At 42.5% G+C, this 16,390-nt stretch overlaps 1 protein-coding gene across 27 annotated transcripts in view; it reads left to right on the top strand.

The window, feature by feature from the left end:
- The window catches only part of SGK3 (serum/glucocorticoid regulated kinase family member 3), a 155,400-nt gene that overhangs the window by 99,844 nt on the left and 39,166 nt on the right, over nt 1–16,390 (top strand). For 17 of the 27 annotated variants that reach the window (XM_081503217.1, XM_081503218.1, XM_081503222.1 and 14 more), the window contains 2 exons: nt 9,639–9,855; nt 15,356–15,439. In XM_081503217.1, coding sequence (XP_081359343.1) covers nt 9,778–9,855; nt 15,356–15,439 — 162 coding nt within the window. In that variant the 5' untranslated portion in view covers nt 9,639–9,777. The remainder of the gene's footprint in view (nt 1–9,638; nt 9,856–15,355; nt 15,440–16,390) is intronic. The other 10 variants (XM_081503242.1, XM_081503238.1, XM_081503237.1 and 7 more) reach the window with 2 other exon arrangements.

The raw sequence follows: 16,390 nt of genomic DNA, 5'->3' as shown, positions 1-16,390 counted from the left end.
TTGCTTTGGAGTAAAGTATCCTTTATCACACTGTATAATCATCTGTGTTTACCCTGAGTTTTCTTTGTTTATAAAACGCCTTAGTTAAGGGTGTTATCAGATAGAATTATTCATGCAAATATTAAAAGTTGTAGCATAGACTAATTATATATCTGTGGCACTTGGTAAGCACTGTGTAACTATCTGTTAAATTAAGTAAATCTATATGTTTAAGGAAAATTTTATTAAGATACTGTAGTATATTAGTATGCATGGTGATAGAATTGATCTAGTGAAAGAGGAGAAATGGGTGACTTTGGAGACTGATGACGGAATAATGAGGCAGTGACTGCTTTGAAGATCTTGACTTACATTCTTTGACAGTTTGGAATTCCCAAGTGTTTCTTTCCACCCATTTGTTGAAAGAATAAACAAGCTAATGTATATATTGAGGCTTACCGAGTGCATGGTGGTAAAAAAGTCACAATTTTTGCGCTATAGTTGGGGCTTCTCAATAAACAAGCCACATGCTATCTTAGATGTAAATGCTAAAATGGAAAGCCCAGGATGATGACAGAACATTAATTTGGGGAAGGAGAACTTTAGTTAGGGTGATCGTGAAGGCTTGTAGGAGAAAGTAACCTTTGAACAAAGGCCTCAATGTGAAGGACTGAAGAGAAAGCCTTCCATCCAGGCAGAGGGGACCCAGGGACCAGAGACTAGAGATAGGAACATGCTCAGTGAGTGTGAGCCCTGGGAAGGGCTGTTCTGACTGGAGTCTAGTGATTGCAGGGGTAAGGGCCCTGGTGTGAGGCAGCTGGAGAGGTAGGAAGTGGTTAGCTCACATGGGTGCTTGTAGGCTGTTGACAGTAATTCAGAGTTTGGATTTTATTCTAAGGGCAGGGGGAAGCAATGGAAAGAGTTTAAGCAAAGGAGTGAAATTATCAGATTTACAGTGACTTAAAAAATTGCTCTGGCTACTATGGGAAGAATGGATTGAAATGAGGTTAAAACAGAACAGAGCTATCAAGCTGAAGGTGCTCCCAGGACACTCTGAGATGTGATGGTTGTCATTGTCTTTGTGGGGATTTTTTTGGTTGGTTTTTGTTTTCCTGTGTGTTTTTTTGTGGGTTTTTTTTTTTTTTTTTTTGAGTTTTGGTGCTTCCTCAGTCTGAATTCTCCCAACCTCCCCAGTCAGAAGCAGCTTTATCCTAGGCTTCCTAGGGCCTGCAGTGTTTTATTACCACTGCTGATTCCTTGTCAGTTGCCCCTGCACTTTTCTCTTGCCTCATGTAGGCACCCATCTACCTATTTCCCTGCCAGTGATGAATTATCTCTGGAAGTGTTCTGGGTGGGAATGTGCCCCCCTCCCCCCGACAGTGGAAAAGTGTGGAAAGCTGAGAATAGGGGAGGTGTTCTGGTGATGGGGACCCCAAGATAGTGGCTTTGGGAGGCTGATGAGGGTAGAGTAGAGCATTGCTGCTGCAGTTTACATCCTTGCCCTGTCAGTTCTGGAATCAGTGAAGGGACCTGTTAGTTGGCATGAGTTTAAGGCCTTCCTCTTTCTCCTAGCAGTTTTGATTTTAATATTGGAGAACAAAGGACTGTCAGCAGTCACTTCTGCCTCCTCACTCAGTCCCTTCCTTAAGTGTCTTTAACAAAATGAAGCCAGTTTCAGAAAACCAACAAATTCATATAACTTGTGTCCAGATTCTGGAACACTCCTATCAAATTGCTGGGTGCAGACTATTCTGTATTGTGTCCCCACATTGGATATTGTGCACAAACTTTATTTCTGATTCTTGTATCACTGTTCTTTATCCAGAATCAGGATAAAAGGTATCTCAAATAAGAGTTGCAGTAAACCTAGGGAAAACTAGGACTGTTTTGTGATTACAGAATGAGAGCGAAATCAAAGAGGAGGGTGGGGTGGGAATTAGAGTAAGGCAGGAAAACAGGAAAAGTTGTAACTGAATCATCATGTGTTAGGCTGGGGAGGTTACTATGTATCTTTCATTGGCAGATCCTGTTAGATTTTTCAGTTCTTCTGCAATGAACTTAATTTATAGATGTGACAAAGAGGTGCTTTGTTTCTGTTGAAACATTTCCAATATATTTGGAGATGGTAGTCTGTGAGGGGGAGGTAAACAGATTTAGATTATATACTGTTATGTAAACTTTCAATGAAGTAACCAGTTGGCTTGGGGTAAGAATGTCCTAGGAAGGTGTTCTTTTAATATAGTTTAAAAGCAAACCTACCCACTTGACCTTTAGCCTTCTCAGGAGTAATTCCCGCCCTCATCCCCCAATTATTTTTCTTGACTTCTCTAGGTAAATCCCCCTTCCCCAGAACAATTCTCATACCAGTCCCCAAGCCATGCCCAGGGTGTGCATGAATTTTCTCTTTTCTCTTCCTCCACTGTCTCTGTCAGTTCCCTCCTTTGGATCCTTGTTTCCAAACACACAGTGTCCAGTCGTGTCCCTGCTGAGGAAAACCTGTAGGTCCTCCAGGCCTGCTCCTTCTGCTCGGAACAGGGTCATTACTAAATTCCCTTTGTGCTTTGGTATTAATCACTGACCCCTCTCTGCCGTGTTGAGTTGAGTGGATGCTGATAGTTATGAATTACTACCTTGTAATTTTGGGTAGGGCCCACTAGTCAATACCAAACAGTTCTGTGATTGTGGAAGAAATGAGTTAAGAAGGTCTCTGCTTTTATTGTAGAGGGAAAAGCAGAAGAATCTTTTGACTTGCTTATGAGCTGGTTGTTTTTTTTTTGGCTGTCTGAAACAAAGATGGACACAGTCCAGGCCAATAATTGCATACAGTGGACAAAAAGGTGAACATGATGATGAAGGGGGAAAATAAGTCTTAATTAGTGTCTGTCTATTTTAATCAGTATTTATTCAACATTTTTAATATAACTTGAATTTGGAATTTTCTATCATGAAATTTCATCTTTTTTCATATTTCTGCTTTTCATAGGCCCCAATTTTTTTAATTTTTTATTTATTTTTTTTAACACCAAAAACATTTTGTATTGCAGGTATAGCTGATTAACAATGTTGTGATAGTTTCAGGTGGACAGGGAAGGGACTAAGCCATACATATATACAAGTATCCATTCTCCCCAAATCCGCCTCCCATCCAGGCTGGCACATAACATTGAGCAGAGTTCCATGTGCTATACAGTAAGTCTTTGTTGGTTATGCATTTTAACTATAGCAGCGTGTGTATGACCATCCCAAACACCCTAACTATCCCTTCCCCCTGCATTTTCTAAGTCTCACAGGCCCAATATTTTAAAAAATTGAATTTATTAATGCTCAAAAAAAAAATCCTGTGATAAGATCTATTTTGGTATTTTCTTTATTTCACAATTTAGCCCTTGATTGTCCTAGTGATGGGACCCCCCCTCCCCCACAGCCCACTCTGTACCAGGCTTTTCATTAGATGTTGAGGGTGATGGTCTCAGCAGCGCTCCCTGTTGCCTCCTGGTGACAGTTGAAAGCTGCTTTTCCTGTATGCAGCTCTCTTTCTGTAACTTCGCGGCTAATGGGCACTTGGTGTTCCATTCCCTTGGCTCCAAAGGTGATTTGGAAGGGATGTGTGCAGCAGAACTGTAGGAAATTGAGAGGCAGCGTGTGCACACTGGGCTCTTGGTCAGAGCTGTGTTCACATCACAGTGCTGCCACCCAGATCTCTGTGAGGATGTAGACCTGGTGGCCTCCGTTTCTTCATCTGTAAAACAGGAATAATGACCCTTGACTTCTTGGGTTGCTGTGAGAAATAAGTTCTGTGTTGGCTGTGAACACTTGAAACAGTGCCTGGTGTTAGCACTCAATAAACGTTACTTTCTCAACCTTAACAGTATTGACATTGTGGGCCAGGTAATTTTTTTTTTTTTTCCTGGCCATGACGCCCAGCGTGTGAGATCTTAGTTCCCTGACCAGGGATCAAACCTGCATCCCCTGCTTTGGAAATGCAGAGTCTTAGCCACTAGATCGCCAGGGACATCCCTTTTATTTATTATTTTTACTTACTTGTTAATTTTGTTGGGGGGAGTGGGTACCAGGTAACTTTCTGTTGTAGGGGCATTGCAGGGTGCATGGCATCATTCTTGACCTGTAGCCACTAGCAGCCCCCCAAACTATGACAACCAAACATGTCTCCATTTGTTCCCTGTTGAGAACCACCATACATACATTTACTAGCTGTGACAGTATCTTGGCAAAGCATTCTCACTCCTAAGATCCTCTGAAAGTTTTGTTCTCATCTGACCCACTTCGTTTTGTTATGTTGAACGTGTCTGAGTTTATTCATGGTGTCAGGGCTTCCCAGGTGGCTCCGTGGTATAAGAATCCACCTGCCAATGCAAGAGACACAGGAGACGCGGGTTTGATCCCTGGGTCGGGAAGTTCCCCTGGAGAAGGGAATGGCTACCCACCCCAGTATTCTTGCCTGGAAAATCCCATGGACAGAGGAACCTGGCAGACTGCAGTCCGTAGGATCCCAGAGTGGAAATTGACTGAGCGACTTCACACACACATATCTGAACTAAGTCTCCTTAGAACCATGTGACCTCCCTTAGGCAAGCCAGCTGCCCCTGGGAACCAGTCTGCAGGATGATCTTGTGACTCTCCAGCAGAACGAAGGCAGACTCTTTTCCTGTTCCTCTTTGAGAGGCCCTCCATACCTCTGAACCTGCCTGAAAGTTCCAACTTTGATTCTCATGTGAACACATAGCTCTTTGTTCTATTCTTTCTTAGTGTGGGATTCCTTTTTTTAATTAAACTTTTAATTTTAGAATAGTTTTTTTTAAACTTACTGAACTGTAACAAAGATAGTAGTACAAAAGTCCCATGTACCCAACATCCAGTTTTCCCTATTAATATTATATTATTATTTGGCTGCAGCATGCAGCAGAATCTTAGCTCCCAGATCAGGGATCGAACCCACGCCCCTGGCAGTGGAAGCACAGAGTTTTAACCACTGGACTGCCAGGGAAGTGCCTAGAGTGAAATTCTTATATCAGTCCTCTTCTCACTCTATTTTATTGAGCTGCCTGGCCATTAGATTTTTAATTGCTTCAGAATTTTAATTGCTTCAGTTTTACAGAATAAATACACCTTAAGTATACAGTCATAGCAAGATTGCTTTTTCAAAATTTTACTTCTGACCATTTAAAAACACATCCATGCACCTTCTTCATTGCTTCCCAGAGAGAGCACACATGTGTTGTCGAGGTAGTGTTGTCTAAAGGATAGTGGTCCTAAAGTCAGACCACTGCTGGTTCAAAGCCTGACTCCACCACCTCAGGAGGTTACTTTATCTTTTTATGCTTAGGTTTCTCCTTGGTTTCCTCTCAGTGGAGCTGTGGTGAGGAGCAATCAGATTAACAAATGTGAAGCACAGTCTGGGTTATAATCTTGCTTAGACACTAAATATTAAATATTGTTAGGTTGCAGGTTTGACTCAGCTTAAGGAGAGCCAGTGTGGTATAGCAAATGAATACATATAGATTTGGGAAGTCACAGATTTGAGTTGGAATCCTAGCACTGTAAGCTGTTTGCTGGATACCAGCGTGGACAAATGGTTTGATCTTTGTACAATTTCTTCACAGCAATAATTCCATGATTCTAACTCCCTTTTCCAGAGAAAATTGAGGCAGACAAGTGTGATATCTTTCAAACATCTGTTCCCATACCTGCCTGGCTTTATAATTTTAAAAATAAATGTATTTATTTGGCTGCACAGGGATCTTTAGTTGCAGCATGGGAACTCTTAGTTGCGACACATGGGACCTGGTTCCCTTACCAGGGATCAAACCTGGGCCCCCTCCATTTGGAGATCAGAGTCTTAGCCACTGCCACTGGACCACCAGGGAAATCCCTGCCTGGCTTTATCTTTAAGAAGACTGAGGATCCATAACAGTTTGCATGCATGTCCCTTTTGTGTGCTCTGAGAGTGTACCATGCATACATCTAAAATCATACTTAACCAACTCGCATAAATTCTGTATTGCTTATCATTCTACCCCATTAGTCAAGTTCCTTGCAGGTAGAGTTTTCTCTTTGTCTTTGTGTTGCTTAATGTGCAATGAAAGCTTAATAAGTATTTGTTGAATGAGGAAATAAAAACTCATTTGAAGCAAATTGTTATGTATTTGATCCATTTTACTGACTGACGGACTGAACAGTGCTAGGTTTTTGACACTCATCGCAAATCCTTAAAACCTTATGAGGTAGGTGTTGCTAGCTGCATCTTCTAGATTAGGAAATTGGAACTCCGATCATTTAAACTTGTGTAAGGACTCAAGGTAGAAAATTGTGCATTTCATCCCCATAAGAGCTGTGGTCATAGAAGAAAGGATCTCCCGACAGGAACTTCGGCCTTAAGAGTGAGGAACACAGCAGCTGCCACGCCGCAGCCTGCCCAGGAGGGAGCAGGGCGAGGAGATGCACGTCCTGATCCCCTTCTTTCCACCCCATGTCCTGCCAGTGCCTCTCTGGATGAAATCAGCCGGCAGCCAGAGGGCCAGGGAACCTGTGCGGTGCAGGCTGTGGCGGTCACTGTCCTGGGTTGTGGAGTGTGGTGTGGAGCAGGGTGGAGTCTGAAAAGAAAAACAGAGAACGTCAGTGCAGTCTTCCTCTTTCTGTCCCTTAGCATTCGCTCACACTTGAGCATAAAGCTTCTCTTCCTAACTAGGAAACTCAAGGTCCTGTAGTCACTTCAGCCAGTTCATTCATGCTCCCAGGTGGAGTCACTGCTAGTGTTCTTCATGTAAGGTGATAGAAAAAATAAAAATAAAAATAAAATGTAGCCGCTGTCGTCTCTGCATCTGTAGCTAGTCCTCTGGCTCAAATTGCTCATCATCCCTTTTTTTCTTCTAGTACTTACTTTCTGTTCCCCTTACCCTCTGCCTGGTCAGTCGTTGTTTACCGGATGTCAAGGGTTATGCTCATTTTCTCCAGCAAAAACAGCCCATTGGCATCACCATCTGATTAAATTTAGAGTCAACCACAGTCATGCCCTAAGGTCCAGGTAAACAGACCCATAAATGTGAATGTAGTAGGAATCAACACCCCTGTATCCTTCAGGTTTTTGACAGTGGCACTGGTTTCTGAGCTTCTCTAGGGATGTGGTGTAGTTTTCGATTTGCTTTCTTAGTGGGAAGATGGGGGAGCAGTCCAAGGATTCCTTCACCTTTTTTTCCATGATGGATTTTATGGCACACAACAGGGAGCCAATGTGGGGATCTGGCCAGTGACAAAGTGTATCTATTTCCACTAAAATTCTAGGCCTAGGAAAATAACCACAGGACAGGCCAGTGCTCCCATTTGACCCACCATGCAACAGATACCAAGGTTGACTTGATCTCTCACCTGCTCTCTGAAGTGAGATGGGTGCTCTGACTGGGCCATGTTTTAGGTCTCCTGGGACTAGAGTCACTTCAGAGCTCGTGTCTGGTAACGTTTGGAAAAACCTCGCTCTTCTGTTTCCCAGTGGCCGGTCACCCTTGTGAATGGCCTCAGGTACTTCTTAGGTAAGGTCTGGAGAAAGTGTGATGAGGTGCGCCTGTGGTTGCGTCTAGGGCCGCAGTAATCTTACGTTTAGATTACTGTGAATGTACTCCCACATGTGCTCTTCAGACTCCTGGTAAAGTTGTTGAGATTCTGCACATTTTTTTGGTGTAAAGTTGATCTCCTCTCAGAGTAGGCTTTGAACTTTTTTCTGGGCCTTTTTGGCATCTAATTCCCATTAGGAGGCAGTGAGGGATGGTGGGGTAAAGAGAAATTGTGAAACAATTTGAAAGGGCTTATAGGAGGAGAGTTAGGAAGGCTGTGTCTCCTCAGAGGGCAAGTCGCTACTTTCAGCTGAGATGTTTGGCCAAATGTGGAGTTAAACACCCTTGTTGTTGTTCAGTTGCTTGGTCGTGTCCAACTCTTTGCGACCCCATGGACTGCAGCACGCCAGACTTCCCTGTCCTTTACCATCTCCCGGAGCTGCTCAAGCTCATGTCCATTGAGTTGGTGATGCCATCCAACCATCTCGTCCTCTGTCATCCCCTTCACCTCCTGCCTTCAGTCTTTCCCAGCATTATGGTGTTTTCCAGTGAATCGGCTCTTCGCATCAGGTGGCCAAAGTATTGGAGCTTCAGCATCAGTCCTTCCAGTGAATATTCAGGGTTGATTTCCTTTAGGATTGACTTGTTTGATCTCCTTGCAGTCCAAGAGACTCTCAACAGTCTTCTCCAACACCACAGTTCAAAAGCATCAATTCTTTGGTGCTCAGCTTTCTTTATGGTCAAACTCTCACATCCATACATGACTACTGGAAAAACCATAGCTTTGACTATAAGGACCTTCGTCGGCAAAGTAATGTCTCAGCTTTTTAATACACTGTCTAGGTTTGTCATTGCTTTTTTTCCAAGGAGCAAGCCTCATCTTTATCTGCCCAAGTGCCTGCATCTGTGATTTAGGGTCATTCACCTTTCTAGCTCTTGCCTTCATGTTAGCATAAGAGATTTTACAGCGTTGCATATTTAATTGCTTCTGCAACCTTTGTCATCAAACCATGCCTTGATTTTTAGTTGTATCAGATTAGCAGCTATTGGGGGAAAAGGACTCATTTAGAACAGCCATAGATTTTCCACTCATCAATTTGGGAATTCACAGCTTTCAATTGGTCATTTGTTTTGTGCATATTCTCAGGGACAGTCAGAAGCAGCTGCAGTCCAAGTCACTATCTTTGAAATCAACATTTTCATCATATACTTGGCCTTATGGCACCTTGCTCACCACCGGTACTTCATCCTGGGACAGGAAGTTTGAATGGTCTTGGTATCACTATGTGCCAAGATTGTCAGTTTCCCATCCCCTCTCTCCATAGTAAGGTCATCAGGATATTGATCAAATGTGCATTTCATTTTTGAGGGTCAGTTTTCTGGCGTCATTCTTGGTGCAGTTACTGGAGTAGAAGGGACCCGAACAAAGGGACTGTTGATTAAGCCTGGTGGGGGCAGAGGTGAGAGAAGCAACAGGACATGGGGAAGCACCCCTTCTCACAGTGTTTGAAAGCCATTGCTGCGATTCATGGGGTCGCAAAGAGTCGGACATGACTGAGCGACTGAACTGAACTGCTCCCAGACCTTCAGCTGTAGCTTGGGAGAGGGGTCACCTGGTGGGAGCCAGACAGCCTTGTTTCAAGTCACTTAACCTCTCTGTGTCTCAGTTGCCTCATTTGTAAAATGGGAGTAAATATTTGGTTACTAGACAGGTTCCCAATCGGAAGCAAACTTCACCAGTTCCTCTTGATGCTAGGAACTTAAAAACCACCCTTTGAAAACCCTGCTCTCAGTCCATCACCATAGAGTCCTTTCAGGTGAGAGTTACCCCTTGGTCCATAGGAACCGTGGTGTAAATGCTCCCGGAAATTAGCAGGAAAGAAAGTAGACAGGACCCAAATGCTTGATTGTGATTTAGCTATTGAAAGGGACATAACAGACGCTATGTCTCTAACCTGGGCTGAGACTTACGATCAAAAGTTAAATTCCTGCCAGAAGAAGAATAAAATGTGTTCTGTGAGCCAGGAATGACAAATCAAGGTATTTTAAAATCATTTTGCTAATGAGTTCTTTTTTTTTTTTCTGTTGGTTAAGGTTGCATGATGGAGTTTGAACATTACCTCAAGAGGTTTTATGTTTTGGATTAGCTAATTGTGTTTGTCCTCTGCTGACTATTTCTTTGGACTCACTTCTTCATGTCCTTCTGAGGCAATAAACTCAAAGGGATTATACCATGGACTACAAGGAGAGCTGTCCAAGTGTAAGCATCCCCAGCTCTGATGAACACAGAGAGAAAAAGAAGAGGTTTACTGTAAGTATGTAATGTGAAGTTCATGGGGCAGAATTGAATGTAGAGAATATTTCCATTTCTGCTTTTCTTCCTGAACCTAGAATGGCCTCCCCTAGATTTGGCAGCTGATCTTTCGAATGATGTGTCCTCCACGGTCTTCTCTGTGTACTGTGATGGAATACAATTTCCTTTTTAGTGTAGGTTTTTGCCTGTTTCCCTATCCTTTCAGAGATGCTTGTGAACTGTCCGATAGACTCTCTCAGTTGAAAACGTGCGTACGCGTGGTTCTGTGACACATACACATCTCGGTATCTGTGGACTCTGAAAGTCATTGATTCCATGTGAAGAACCACTGTCTTAATTTCCACATATCTTTGTCATTTTAAGATTTTTTTTTTTTTGATGTGGATCATTTAAAAAATATTTATTGAATTTGTTACAATTTTGTTTCTGTTTTATGTGTTTTTTTTTTTTGGCCCCAAGGCATGTCAGATCTTAGTTCCCTGGCTGGGAATCAAACCCGGATTTCCTGCATTGGAAGGTGAAGTCCTAACCACTGGACCGCCAGGGAGGTCTTGACATTTGTCATTTTCTACCTCCATTGAAAAAATATTTAATCTAGTATTTATCTCTTTTTTCACCATAAAGGCAAAGTCTATTTCTAATTTTACTTTTTATCATCATGGCGGTGGCTCAGTGGTAGAGAATCCACCTGCTAATGCAGGAGATGCAGGAGATGCAGGTTCAATCCCTGGGTTGGGAAGATCCCCTGGAGGAGGAAATGGCAACCCTCTCCAGTATTCTTTCCTGGAGAATCCCATGGACAGAGGATCCTGGTGGGCTACAGTCCAGGGGGTCACAAAGAGTCAGAAATGACTGCGCAATGTATCACCTTCTTCTTATCATCTACTGTAGGACTTTATAAAGAACAAGCAATGGGTATTTGGCTGAGTCAGTGTATCAGTGACTGCTATTGGAAAACAGTCACTTTTCTATTTAGTGAAATGCCACACTATTAGTATTTAGTCTAGTAGTCTTGTTAGTACATACAGAGATCTGCTGTCTTCCTTTTCCTCAAAAACTGTCATTTAATCTTGTCTGTAACCAATCTGTTCTTCCTTGTAAGGCCCCACCCATTGAGCACTATGAAGAAACTCATTTAACCCAATCCTGTTTAACAGTTTGACTGAAAATGTAAGCAGTTCTTTTAAGTAAAAACGCCTACGCCGTCTTCTTCATTGTGGTCTCTTTCTCTTACGTGAACACAAGCTCCTTCTCCAACTTGGCATCGTGGTTTGTGGCAGGAAAGGTGTCGCCTTTCACAGTGTTTGTTCAGTGGGTGACTGACCTCATGGTAGCCTAGCAAAGGCCAGGCATTCTTGTCATCCTCTAGATCTTTGCCATTCCAGGTGTAGAGTGACGGGTCTGGTGAATCTCTGGCTGTGGTTGACCTGATCCAACCCTGGGCCTCATGCCTGCATCCACCACTGGTATCCGCCATTGATGGACTGATCTGTTATCTGTTCTTTATTGGCTTGGCGAGTGGGGGTGACTGACTGCTGACTCAGCTTCCCCTTGGCCTCTGTGATGGCCGTGGAGCCCACTGAGGCTCTGCGTGCCCTCCACTGCTCCTCACTCAAGTGGTCTGCCCCGGGCTCTGACCACTGGGTCACCTTGCCCCTGCCAGAGTCCACATCACAGGAGGGGTTGAGAAGTTAAACTAAACCCTCTGATCACTCCAGTCTGCCTTCTTAACTAGGTAGGGGCCCCCTAATGGTGGTTTTCTCCCAGAATCTCAAACAGGGAGCTGGAAACAGCCCTTCCATTTTCTGTTCTCCCTTCCTTAATGAACATGCTTCCACAGCCTGCGTGCAAGCCCAGAGCAGAGAGATTGCAGTGTGGGTCTGGCCATTTGCTTCTCCTCAGACGTTATAGCGTTATCTTCAGCGTTTATTCCACATTCATATAAGCCAATTTTAGAGACATCATATTGGATTTCTCTGGTGGTCCATTGGTTAAGAATCCACTTGCTAATGCAGGGGACAAGATTTTGATGCCTGGTCTGGGAAGATCCCACATGCCACAACAACTAAGCCCTCGCTCTGGAGCCCACTTGCCACAACTACTGAAGCCCGTGTGCCCTAGAGCGTCTGCTCTGCAACAAGAGTAGCCACTGCAGTGAGAACCCCATGAACCACAACTAGAGAGGAGCCCCCACTCGCTGAAACTAGAGAAAGCCAGCGCACAGCAATGAAGACCCAGCATAGCCAAAAATAAATAAATATTAGAGAAATAAAAGCATCATGTTGATGGTAAACCAGACAGAGATCAGTATACTTTGGCTAGCATAGTGGAGTGTGCAAGGTTTTCATTCCTTCCATCTCCTTATTTTTAACCTTTTGGGAAGTTCTCTCCTTCAAGGACAGAACCTCCTGCCGAGTTTGATGGAAGCTGAGGACTTCCCTGGTGGCTCAGAGGTTAAAGCGTCTGCCTCCAATGCGGGAGACCTGGGTTCGATCCCTGGGTCGGGAAGATCCCCTGGAGAAGGAAATGGCAAACCACTCCAGTATTCTTGCCTGGAGAATCCCATGGACGGAGGAGCCTGGCAGGCTACAGTCCACGGGGTCGCAAAGAGTCGGACACGACTGAGCGACTTCCCTTCCCTTCCCTTCATCCATAGCAGATACACGCAGTGGGTTATCTCAAGTGTCCTGTTTCTCGTGGTAGGAGTATTTCCATGTCTTCTGTGAAAGGGTAAGGGAGGCCTCAGCGTCACTCTTACCAGCTATTCCCAGAGCTGGCCCCAGAGTTCTCTGAGGCTCCCTCCAAATCACCTTGCTCACCTCCTTCTATCGGATGCTCAGATGGTGCCTTGTCAGAGAGGACTTTACTGACCACTTGATACACAAGAGCACCTTCACACCTCACTCTGCCCCTTTCACACTCTGTCCCACTTACCCTCTTTAGCTTTTTAATAGCATTATCACCACCTGACATACCTTTAGGTTTATTTATGTGCACTTCTCCTGAACTTGTTCTTTGAAGCAAGAGCTTCCCTCGCTATCATTTCACCAGTGTCTAGATCCGACATGGACATTTAGTAAGTGCTTGTGGCATTGAAGTTGAATGAGAAGGAGGGTTAAGTTCACGTGTTTGTTGCTGATCACTGCAGTATAGTCCTCGGTCCTCGACAAGCTTGGTTCTAGTCAGCGCAGTTAGACCCCACCCAACCCAGCACAGACTCTGTCCAGCTTCAGCACGTCTGTATAATACTTGGGGACAAAAATAGGCACTGCAGTAACTCTCCAATAATATGTTTATGAATAGTTCTCATGTGCCTTTTAAATGACTTTATTCAGTTCAGCTTCTCCCAGAGAAAGGCACTGCATTATAGAATGTCTTGACTTAAGCCAAGTCTAAATTACACTTTCATTTATCCACTCAGAGAACTGTCTTGAGCTTCTCTCTTATGCCAGCTGCTGTTCTAGGCATTGGAGATAAGTGGGTAGCAAGCATGATGGCACGTACTGGTGCAAGACAGGCAACAAGGAAATCTGTTTTTAAAAAAACTTCAAAAGATTTATTGTACTTGTTTTTTGTTAAATTCTGCATATTTTTGCAAATGAGAGTGTGTTTTCAAATTTGAAAGGTTTTTTTTTTTTCACTTACTGGTATTTTATCAGAACTTACTTAGTAAGCTCTTGTTCATAAATCATCCTGCTAATGAGTAACCTCACAGGGCTTTTATCTCAGCTTCTATAAATAGGATTACAGCAGAGCTGCCTCAGCCTGAAACCTAGATTTGGTTCCAGTCTTGGCTGTACTCGAGTATCCATGGGAAGCCACCTTATCCCGCCAGGAAGTCAGCACAGAAGGTTTTTGTTTGTTCAAGAAGCTCATAATCATATAAAGCTAAGTCTTTTATCCTTTGGTAGCAGTCCTGCTTCCAGGCCCATCTGATGCTGACTACCATGGGAGATAAAATCTGTAGTCTGCTTTTAGAAACATGGCTCTGTTTTGCTGACACTCTGATTAGGTTCTTCTTCCTGTACTTCTGCACTCTCTCCAAAGGGAGCCGTGTCATCTTATAAACAATTCTGACATCTTACACCCAACAGTTTCCTGAAAGACAACTTAATGTCCTCTTGGTTAACACCAGAGGTAACACCAAAAAGCTCTCTTACCCCTGGAGCTCATGTAAGGTGCCTGGATGGTCTTGTTCTCTCTGCCTCAGTGATTCATCACTTATCCAGGCAACTAATGGAATGGGTTGGCTTTACCTTCCAGATGAGACTTTGTCTCCTTTCTCATGGGAGGGAGGGTATGGCTTTACATTGTGGGGCCCTTCTTACTGTGGGTCTGTTAATGTGACCTTATCTTTAACAGTACTTCAGAGTTCATACTTCATAAGCACACACAATGTCAGAGAGATCTTTGCTGACAGTATTATCTAACTATGAAGTGGTGAGTGGAGCTTTCCAGTTGCTCATGGGAAAGGATAGTTTGTGTAAATGCTTGTCTGGCCATCTTCTAAAATAAATTTACTGTGTTATCTACAGACTGTGGACAACTGTATTATAAACATCTCTTTCCCCTAATCTTCACTGTAAAATAATGAGGTTGATAACCCAAGACATACATCAGTGTGTTTTTCAGCTGGGTACTTGTTATTTTTAGAAATGATAAAAAGATCTTTGGGGTCCAAATCGTTTTCTCTGCGTTATGTTGAATTATAATCTGAGCCTCTCTGTGGGATGGACTATGAAAGATAATTCTGTATTATAACTGTTGATTTGATTCTTGTTCTAGTGCATAGAAGGTTAGAACATTTAACTTTTAGTCTCACAAGTCTGTGAACTTGGGCAAGTTATTTAATTTTGGGGCCGTCATTTCCTCCTATCTACAATAGGGGTTGTAATATTTTTTCGGTTTACTTCATAGGGTTGTTGACTATGTCACCATTATTTGACTATGTCAAATTATGTGTGTATGAAAATATTAAATACCAGCAAGAAAGTAGTAGGAAATATGAGAATAAAGTCTTGGTTTGAAAAATACTGTGTAAAAGATGCCCTGAAAGGAGAACTAATAACTGAGTATTTACTATGTGCCAGGCATCACTTTTGAAAATACTTTATCATTTCAGAGTAGTGGTTACCTTTGGGAAAGAAGAGAGCAGTGTCATCAGTTGAAACTGTGTTTTATTTTTGGGGCAGGAAATCTGAAACAAGAATTGCAAAATGCCAGAATTCAGAAGATCTGAATAATGAGTACACGGGTGTTCATTATGTTACTCTCTGAAAACTACAGAAAATTTTTCCTACTATTTTAAAAATAAAACACCTTTCAACAAGATAAAAGAAGTGTTTGAGTTGGTATACTTGTGTATCTTGGAGAATCATATGTAAATATTAATGTCTAATTATCAATTTCATAAGTATGAAAACATTTTATTTGCATATGTAAATAGCTAATGGGGGGTTTCCCTCAAATTTTATTTTGTTATTTTTAATTTCCACAGGTTTATAAAGTTCTGGTCTCAGTGGGTAGGAGTGAGTGGTTTGTCTTCAGGAGATATGCAGAGTTTGATAAGCTTTACAATACTGTAAGTAACAGTCTACAAGATTTTTACTTAAAACATCTGATAAAACTGGAAGCTGAGGAAATTATTTGATAATTAAACAATACTTATGTATATATCAGACAAGCAGAAAAGAGATTCTTCAAAATCATCCTAATTTTGGAATGCTTACTAAAAAGGGTGAGAGAGGACTTCAGATAAACTACTGAAGATATAGATGTGTAGTCTAAAATACATTTCAGTGTTATAGGCTATTAGAAATAAATCCTTTCTATCTGCTTTTCTAATAATTGTTAATCATCATGCTATTTCTAGTTAAATTGCCCAACTGTTAGCTTTAAGTGTTAGAGCAGAGAGATCGCAATGTGGGTCTGGCCATTTTTGCAGCAGTGTCTCCAGCATTTATTCCACGTTCATATAAGCCAGTTTTAGAAGCATCATGTGTGTGTGCTAAGTCGCATCAGTCGTGTCCAACTCCTTGCGACCCCATGGACTGTAGCCCACCAGGCTCCGCTGTTTATGGAATTCTCCAGGCAAGAATACTGGAGTGGGTAGCCAGTCCCTTCTCCAGGGCATCTTTCCAACCCAGGGATCGAACCCATGTCTCCTCCATTGCAGGCAGATTATTGTCTGATCCACCAGGGAAGCCCATTTGGAATAAAAGGGAAGAGAAAAAGTAACATTTTCAATCTGTAAACATGTCTTTTTTATGACTGTAGTTTGCATTTGGAAGCTTTTTATTATAGAACTTGTTGAACATGTATGGAAATAGACTAGTATAGAGAACATCATATAATGTACCATCCATCTTCGAGGATTATTGTACATGGTCATTCTTGTTTCATCTCTATCCCTAGCCAGCCCACTGTAATTATGTAGCAGATCTCAGACATCATATCTTTTTGTAAATATTTCTGTGCATATCTCTAAAAAGATAGTAAAAATATACAATGTCATTATCACAATAATTAATGA

This window comes from Giraffa tippelskirchi, chromosome 6, assembly GCF_054371585.1.
Source record: "Giraffa tippelskirchi isolate mGirTip1 chromosome 6, T2T-mGirTip1v1.2.pri, whole genome shotgun sequence".
NCBI classification, from domain to species: domain Eukaryota; kingdom Metazoa; phylum Chordata; class Mammalia; order Artiodactyla; family Giraffidae; genus Giraffa; species Giraffa tippelskirchi.
Note: the sequence above shows the minus strand (reverse complement) of the source record. Positions and strands in the feature narration are given on the sequence as shown.